The following is a 9,282-nucleotide window of genomic DNA, read 5'->3' as shown; positions in this document are numbered from 1 at the left end:
AGGTAATTATCAGTAGTCTCTCAATAAATGACACTTCTGAAGTGGGCCTTGGTGGATTGATAATGCTAATCATTATAACACAATAGAATCGAACTCGTCATGTCAAAATAATCAAGCATTTAACAGTCTGATTTCATCATTTTCATTTAAGAATTAGGGCATTCAAATGCGTTGTTTTCCAGGTGTTGTGGCCTTGTGAATATTTAGCACCTACCTACAATGCTAAAAGCTGTCATTAAGACCATGAAGAAAAAAACAAAAGTCAATTATTAGCGAAAAGACAACCTTGCAGTTGATTAAACTTTAATGTTGATCATTAATCTGAAGCCCCATCAGATATTAATGCTTTAATGAATCATGCGTTAAATAATCACCTTAATAATCACCACCACCAACCGCCCCCATGCTTTCTTCCAGAAAGGAAATCAATATTCTGTAAGTGTTTGCGTTTTATATAATATTGCATATTTATTTTGTAATTGTCTGATTTAAAAAGATTAATGCATATAGAATAAAATGAATAATTAATGCAAGAGTTAACACTGGGGCACACTGCAACACAGCAGCCTATCCCGAATTAGTTTAAATAATAGTCTAAATGAAATTTGCCATGAGTACATATAATATAACATATTAAATAATTTAAATGGAATTTGAAAATAGACATTTCATACATGGGCTATTACACAACATTTACAAGTATTCAACTGCCCAAGGCATTTGTCTGCTCGGATACGAATAATAATAATATTAATTTTGGTATATTTTAAATATCGTTCCTTTTTTCCAACTTGTCTTAAACTGTATTAACACAGTCCTCTTTAATAAATAAGGTAAATAGGAATAATACTTCACATGCATGGGTTTGCTTTTAAATACATTCTAGCTATTGATCTTCCTCAGGATGAAATACGAAAGGCCTACGACTGTAATAGATGTGAAATCTTAAGGGTTCCTGGTTGCGAAATGATGATATATTAGTGAAAAAGATGTAACCTCGAAATCATTGTCTCCTCTTTCCATGACCAAACAAGTATTATCAAAATTATCCAAAGACAAAATATCTATCTAATATGTAGTAAAAGAAACGACATAGCTCAAACTTAATGATGCAATTTGGCTTTGTGACTTTTGTTGAATTTTGGTGACGTTTTGAAAAATGTGTGGTGTTTGGTTTAATAAATCTCCTCTCCCTTGTGTTGAAAAGGGAATCCCAGTGACTTTCATTGAACAGACTCGTCGTGTTCTTTTTTTAACCAATTGGGTCTCTCAGCCCAGAATTGGAGGCTTAATTTTACCCTGCCTCTTTGGCATTTTGATTGATGTTCCCGTGGCTCCATATCTATAAGGGTAAAAGGGAGGTAGTAAAAAAAGACAAGTCCCAGTTCAGCCTTTTTCGCACATACTCATGCAGTCCATGTTATTAGATAACGACAAATCAGAACTAAACTGCATTTTAGTTGCTGTATGATAACACGGGTGACGTGGAGAATCCTGTAGGCTTGCAGGAGCGCGCGCCTCTCCACATCATGGATCATATGGGAGTGCATCTCCACCAGACACACGCGGACACCATCAGTTTTGGGATTGATCAGATTCTTAACAATGGAGACCAGGGGAGCTGCATGATCTCCAACCCCAGAATGCAGGACCTGGACTACGGTTTGGGGTGCATTGTCAGCACAGCCTACACTACCATGACTGGCAACTACAATGTCAATAACTCGGCTGGATACAGTGGAAACTCGTGCAGCGTTGGCTCGCTCGGCGGCTCGTACAACATGAACTTGGGCACGAATGTTAATGGGAATTGCCTTAATTCTTCGGGAGTGATCCGGGTGCCAGCGCACCGACCGCTGAGTAGCGTTCACTCATCCATTCCCAGTATGGGAAGCATGGGCACCATTAATAATCTCACGGGATTAACATTTCCATGGATGGAGAGTAACAGGAGATATACCAAAGACAGATTTACTGGTAACAGCAATTACTCCAAACTTTCAGTGGTAACATATTTATTTGACCCTTCGTTCTTATTCTAAAGTATCCATCCACAATGCATCTCGTAAAACGTGAATTAAAATGAGCCTATTTAGAATGACTTCACTGTTTAAATTACATCATTAAAACGTATTCTCCGATTCTGTTGCTAAGAAAGCATATAAAAACAGCTCAAAATGGAAGATATTTCTTAATAAACATCGGTATTAATGCACATCATTAATTAATCATGAATCATTATCAATCATAAAGCATTGATATAGCATTAAAATCACGAATTCTTTCAAATCCACGCAAGATATTTTTTTCTGTGATAATGTGTCAAGTAGTCTAAAACTCAAACAAATAATTCTAGTTTTTTCTTAATTAAAATCACATTTTTTTCCTCATATGAAAACTTAATGTTAGTCGGGATACAGCAGCAATACGCCTACAGTATTACGTTCATTTTGAATGTCTTTAGCATTAAGGTTTAAGAAAATTGGATAAACATTTTAAGCTATTTAATGTCCTTGTGCGTAAAAATGTCTTAATGAGGAAATAGCACAGAGAAAAATTATTTTGCGCAAGAGATTTTCCTGTCTATCTGCTTGCTTCGCTGAACCTATTTGATGTGTTTTCTGATTGCATGTTGTTTTAAAGGGCATATTCATCTTTCTCCTCTGGAAGCCTCTTTTTGCTCCTCGCTGCTTGGCTCTGTCGATTTTGCTGATTTCTCCCGCTTGCTTTTACCCTGTCTCTCAATGCAGTGGCCATCTCACCGTTCACTGTAACACGCCGTATAGGTCACCCGTACCAGAACCGAACCCCTCCGAAGAAGAAGAAGCCCAGGACGTCGTTCACGCGCCTCCAGATCTGTGAGCTGGAGAAACGTTTCCACCATCAGAAGTATCTGGCGTCAGCTGAGAGAGCAGCCTTAGCGAAAGCACTTCAAATGACTGATGCGCAGGTCAAAACATGGTTCCAGAACAGAAGAACGAAATGGAGGTAAACTGTTGACATTTAGTAATGGGTTTTAAACTCACTCTCATATGCATTCTTCTCATTCTCTCACCAGTTCCAGTGGATTAAAGTTTGAAAAGTATAGGCCAAAGCCAAGACGATATCTTAAAAACATTAGCTACTAAGCGAGCACTTTGTAATGCCCAGATAATTAATTCAGTTAAAACATCAATATATATTGAACTGGCTCCGTTTATTTTGGAATGACCAACATATCTCAAACATATTGTTCGTGTTGGGCGGCATTTTTCCTTCGTCGTGCAATGCTGTGTGTAAAAAGCTTATACAACAACTTATAGGCTACGAATGCTTCATCCTTTAAATGAAGACTGCTAGGCCTGGACATTGATTACATCTGGCACAAAGATGACCAGACATTGATGAAGATGAGGATCGATCTGTTCTATTGTAGCCTGTATGAAAATGAACGAAATTTAAGTATAGGCTATCACTGCTGCACAAGCAATAGTCGATGTTGTGCTGTTTTTGTGCACCAATATTAACAGTCAGAGCATTGTACAAACATATAAAGGACATTTGAGTATTATTATCAAATCATTATGAATAGGCTACTAATGAAAAACTGTTATGGTCCGTGATTTGGCAAAAAGTGACTTGTGGGGGAAGTCCTGACTCTGACTTCTGCTAGGAACATGAAAATGTAATTTATGTAAAATAATATTTATGCTAATATTACCATATTAAAATAATCATATCAATATAATATTATATAAAATATGAATATATTGATGCATATATGTCTATTTTATATTAAACTACATTCCACCTCCAAAATAATAACAAAATTAATGTGATCTGGGAACCCGTTAAAAAGAAAATCAGCTGTTGTTTGGATTGACCTGTGATGTGAGTTGCGCCAAAACTCTTTTGGGAAATCCACCTTATGAAATAACTATACCAAGACCCAAATACGTCATTCTTAGCAGCCTATTCTTTGTAATTGGTTCCCGCATGTTTCTTTAAAAACTCCACAGAGTGTTTTTTCGTTCATGCATCTGTTACTCCATTAACCAAGTCGTTCTTTTCTAGGCAACTCTATTTCTAATGGTTGGTGATAAGCTATTATGTCATTCATGATTTCTAATAGTTGGCTAAATAGTAACATGAATATTAGAACTCATGAATTCTTATTGTCCTGTTACAATTTATGGTTTGACTCCTGTGCTTTGATCCAAACCCATACAGGAGGCAGACAACAGAAGAAAGAGAAGCCGAACGACAACAAGCGAACCGAATCCTAATGCAACTTCAACAAGAGGCATTTCAAAAGACTATCAACCAACCTGCTAATACGGATCCAATCTGCCTTCACAACAGCTCTTTATTCGCACTTCAGAACCTCCAGCCCTGGACTGAGAACACGGCGAAAATCAGCAGCATTCCCAACAGTGATTAAGTCGACGAGCTTTGTTATGGAAGTGCGATGGACCGGGCAATCGATCAACATTACATAATATCTTCTTTATTTTCGTAACGTTAGCATTTTATTTGTAATTTGTAATATGCAGCTGGCAAGCTCAACGAATAGCCTACTTGATGTTCCCCATTACAGTCGAGTAGAATAATGGGAAAGCAATTTTATCGATTTCATTGTATTTAATTCGACTTGGAAATGCAACGAACGAATTGTAAGCCTAATAGCCTTTTGTGTTCGTTTGTATCTCAACCTAATTTTATCTTTACAGCCCACAGTTCATGGTAACAAGTATAATAACCTTTATTAACAAGTCATTATCGAATAGACCTGTATTTACTGCTTAAGAGTTCAGTATATAGATGTTGGCCAACATTCAAATTTTAACAAACCTAAAAATATATGAATCTAAGTTTTGTTCTATTTATATGTTATTTTAGCTATTAGGCTCTACTGTTTGTAATTAATAATCATACAGTATGTTAAGCATTAGCCTCTAACATATTGTTTGTTATAAACAAAGTTATTTCTAAGTGTTGCTCAATTTGTCCTTCTTTATCATACGTTTCGATTTTCGATTTTTTTATCTTTTCTTTTTTTCTTCTTCTCCATAATCGCAAATGTTGCGCATAGGCCAACATGGAGGGATTGCATTTTTGCACGTTTGATATTTAACATTTTGTGAACAAATTCGTTGTGTGGATTTACATTCAGAAAATTACGTACATAATCGGCTTTCATTCTCTATATTTGTGATAAATGAGGAGTGTGTGGTATATTGACTAAAGCACTTGTTATGCAGTAATGGGAAAATGTTGCAACTCTGCAAATTAAAATGATTTGTGAATTTCAGATCCCCCCCTTTAGTATTCATTTTTTTATTTTTTATTTTTTTACAACGGACTGTTTTTCTGAGGCAGATAAATTGCACTGTAAAATCTAATTAGTTGAACTTACTGATTTTTCAAGGCAATCGGTTTGCATGATTTTTTCTAAGTAAACATACTTATTTGACTGAAGTAAACTGAACTTAATATTTTAAGTAACGTTAACTAGTTACAAGTAAACTTAACTCATCTGTGATTAAAGTATCGTTGTGTTGACTTAATTTAAATGGGGTTATAACATGTTTTATACAGTGTAAATAAATTTATGACTGGACAGGTTAGCCATTTGGTACATTGGACTCTGCTCAGTACTAATTAGTGCATATAAATCTGCACTTTTATAAAGTACAATTGAGTAAAGAATAATAACTTCTTAACAGGCTCCAAGTTCACCAGAGGTAACACTAATCACCCTAATGGTGACTTCACACAAATCTCAGTTATCAACCAGCTACAACAAAACAACTACAATAGTCATGAGAATTAAAACTATATACATTTTTAAACACACACACACACACACACACACACACACACACACACACACACACACACACACACACACACACACATATATATATATATATATATATATATATATTTAGTTCCCTTGTTTTAACAGATATACATAATTTATTCAAGCGCAATGGCTTATAGGTATTTCACACAGCCACAGTTTTGTACTTGATAATTTTGAGTTAGTTGTACTCGATGCCAAAGTTTAAATAATGGATATTTTTGAGTTATGATTCCAAAATGTGACATTTCAAGTACTGTTTAATTAGGACCACTTAAATGTTTTAATTAATGACAACTTTACGTTTTAGAGAGTAAAGGTAACTTAATTAAAACTAGTAAGAATAGTAACAACTTAAGCTTAGTTGAGTAAACTATTTTATTTTTACAATTTAAGATAACTATTAGCATTTACAGTGTGTGTTAGCACTGTTATATGCTCATAAATAGGTTAAGTTCCCAAAAGTTTTTTTTGTTTTTGTTTTTGTTTTTTCATGAATGATTGAAAATATATGGCCAGTTCCCAGACTGGGTCACTCCAATGTTCCATTTGATTAGCGCTTTATGTTGTTGAGTACCCATGGGGAAACATTGCAGGTTTTGTCGTTTTGGAAAGATCCCAGATAGGCCTATCTGTGATAGATCTATACTCGAAGTGAATGACAGGCTTGGTTGCATGATAAATGTATGTGTTTCCTATTGCATTAACTATGTGCAGATGTGAGGGTGTGACTGAAACTAACCAGAGACTTTTCCAGTACTGCAACGCAAGATGGTTTACGTTTCATCATCTCTTCCAAAATCTTACAATATTCATAAGTGTCGCTTTAAAAGTTCCAGAATGGGGGATATGAGGCATTTCGCCATTATCACTAATTCACAATGCAAAAGAGCAATTAAGTCCAGGATTTGTTGGACCGTTTCCCCCATCGTAATGCATACGCAGATCGTAGAGAAGATCGTTATGTATGAGTTTGCGGACTGTTTCCAAAAAGCATTATATTTAATTGGCATCTTGAAAATCGTCGTTGATCTGGTGCTGCATGTAAGACAGACTCATGCAGTCACCTGCAGGACAAACGCAAAATTACACCTTATAAACAGTTCATGTTGGCGTACTTTGATAAGTAGTAGGCCTAGGCTATAACTAACTAATGACAGTAGAGAAATATGTTCCTAATAGTCAATGATTTCAGACATGATTTATTGCACTTAATTACATTTAAAATAAATTAATAAATTCTGGCAGGTTTAATCTGATTCAGTAGCCTAGCATAGCATATTGAAAAGCCCCCGATAATGATCCATATCAAACCCTGTCTTCACCAAAGCGATCATTATTTATTTTATTAAAACAATTATAAATTACATTCTATAAGAGATTAGCTGTATATTATTCTTATGCAGGCACATAACATGATGAAATATTATTTATTTTTTTGTTTCACATCACATTGCATTTGATAGGCTATCATTTTACTAAATACAATTTCCTCTAAGTGTCCTATAACTATGTGAATCCATTAACACTCAGTAAACAATGGATGTTTTTTCAATTATAGCCTAACGTTTTTTTTGGAAGAGGACTTCTTTCTTATCATGGCTTTAACAATGACATTAAATTAGTTATTATAATAAAATACTAAACAACAATCGAACTGGCCTTTAAATCTATTTTAATAACATTCATAGATTTAATATTTGTAGAAATGAAAGAATTAACAATAACAGTCTGTAAAATGTATTTATCTTATTTTACCGGAACATTCTGCACTTTTTGAGCGCTAACGCGACCCTCTCGAGTGTATTTGGTGTCCCTTAATGATGACGTAAACCACGTCATTTTTCGTCGTCAAAACATTATACAGTTGTGTAACTTTTCTGGTGCTTCTTCAACAGGGAAAACATTTAGAACACATCAGTGCAGCCTCAAGGCAAAATGTCTCTTTTACGTGTTTGTTGTACTAGAGCAAAAGGTTTTGTAAACAGAGGATTGTTTTTAGAGTCGACTTTTACAGGTGAGTTCGATCAATGTGTTTGACCGTGGTTGAAGGGTGCATTGAGTTCTAGTTGTTTCAAATTAAATGGAATTATTTTAGATACTCCTTTATTTTTGTTACTGAAAATTGCATTAATTTGTTAATAGCGATTAAACCACTGCACGAATTGCAAGTCTATTTGGTGCAGAATTGTTGAAATGTCTCCATGCTCTCCCCTTCAGCAAGTCATAGGACAGCAGGATATGCATCTGGTGGGGTGGCCAAAGATAAGAATCCTTTAAAAAAAGCGAAAACACCCCAAGGACGCTTTGACATGGACGAAACTGAGTCAAAATCTAAAGACGCCCTTGAAAGTAGGAACACATCTCAGTTTTACAGCATTATAATTGTGGCATAAATTACAAAAAGGGCAGAGTGTATTGTGTCTAGAATATATTAACTATACACCAAATATATTTTAGCCTATTTTTAAGATTTAAGCATTTCAGTTTCATAACATAATTCCATAAGTTGAATTGTGTAATGTTTAACTAGATTAATAAAACATGTTTTTCAATTTTATTTTATTAAAGATGATTCAATTCTATTTGATGGAATTATGTTACCAAATTGAATTGCTTAAATTTTAAAATTATTTTTTATTTTTATTTTTTTATGTGTAGCATATAAATTCATCATCTGTATTGTTACAAAACATATTTAGTCCTTAGAACATTCCATTTCCGAAATTCACATTCATCTATTTTGCTGATGTTTTAAACTAAGCAACACTTGCTAAATTAAACAGTTGGTTTTTCTTAGATATCTAAACAAGGTTTCATAATATGAAAATTCTTACACTAAAAGAGAGATTTTGTTAGATTACCTTGAATAATGTTTAACTTTTCCCTAAACAGGATTTCCAGATGATGTGAATCCAGAGACTAAAGAAAAAGGTGGTCCCAAAGGCCCAGAACCTACGCGATATGGTGACTGGGAGAGAAAGGGCCGTTGTATTGATTTTTAGGTCACTGTGTTAACAATATCCAAAGTGAATAATTTATACATTTAAATGTGATTAATCACCGTTCTGAGATACACAATTTCTGGTCCAGAAATGATCTCTTTTGTATCTCCCTCCCTTATTGGTATCAACCTATTAGCATAGGAGTACTGCTTAAAACTGTAAACTTTAGACTGTTCAGTCTTTAGTGGGCATTATGACTATTTGCAATCATTACTTTTATTTGTAATTATTGCAGTCTATTTTTTCCTATTGGAAGTAGGGCACTGTATAACTGCGAGTGTCTGCACAGCCTTTCTGGTTTGTTCAAAGAATAAACTTATTAAAAGTTTTTTGGGGTCACATTTCAAATATTTGTAGAAAGTTTAGTAAGAGGTTTTAGGATATCTATTTATTTGGTATCTAGCATCAATGATCATATTTGTTTTGTGAATAAAA

At 34.5% G+C, this 9,282-nt stretch overlaps 2 protein-coding genes across 3 annotated transcripts in view; both read left to right on the top strand.

Moving 5' to 3' along the window:
• The first annotated feature begins 1,290 nt into the window (after positions 1-1,290).
• On the top strand, positions 1,291-5,290 carry LOC127413514 (T-cell leukemia homeobox protein 1-like). Of its 2 annotated transcripts, none has more exons than XM_051650716.1 (3): positions 1,291-1,977; positions 2,751-2,988; positions 4,210-5,290. In XM_051650716.1, exons 1-3 carry the CDS (start codon positions 1,530-1,532, stop codon positions 4,418-4,420), a joined length of 897 nt encoding a protein of 298 aa, XP_051506676.1. In that variant the 5' UTR covers positions 1,291-1,529; the 3' UTR covers positions 4,421-5,290. The 2 variants fall into 2 exon arrangements, with proteins under 2 accessions (XP_051506676.1, XP_051506677.1); XM_051650717.1 differs by having other exon boundaries at positions 1,293-1,977; positions 2,787-2,988.
• A 2,243-nt stretch (positions 5,291-7,533) lies between these two features.
• sdhaf4 (succinate dehydrogenase complex assembly factor 4) overlaps positions 7,534-9,282 on the top strand; it is a 1,783-nt gene continuing 34 nt past the window's right edge. Inside the window, exons 1-3 of the mRNA XM_051650721.1 lie at positions 7,534-7,859; positions 8,063-8,194; positions 8,738-9,282. The exon at positions 8,738-9,282 is cut by the window's right edge and continues 34 nt beyond it. Of these exons, the coding sequence (XP_051506681.1) occupies positions 7,781-7,859; positions 8,063-8,194; positions 8,738-8,847 (321 nt within the window). The 5' untranslated portion in view covers positions 7,534-7,780 and the 3' untranslated portion in view covers positions 8,848-9,282. The remainder of the gene's footprint in view (positions 7,860-8,062; positions 8,195-8,737) is intronic.

This window comes from Myxocyprinus asiaticus, chromosome 23, assembly GCF_019703515.2.
Source record: "Myxocyprinus asiaticus isolate MX2 ecotype Aquarium Trade chromosome 23, UBuf_Myxa_2, whole genome shotgun sequence".
Lineage (NCBI taxonomy): Eukaryota > Metazoa > Chordata > Actinopteri > Cypriniformes > Catostomidae > Myxocyprinus > Myxocyprinus asiaticus.
Note: the sequence above shows the minus strand (reverse complement) of the source record. Positions and strands in the feature narration are given on the sequence as shown.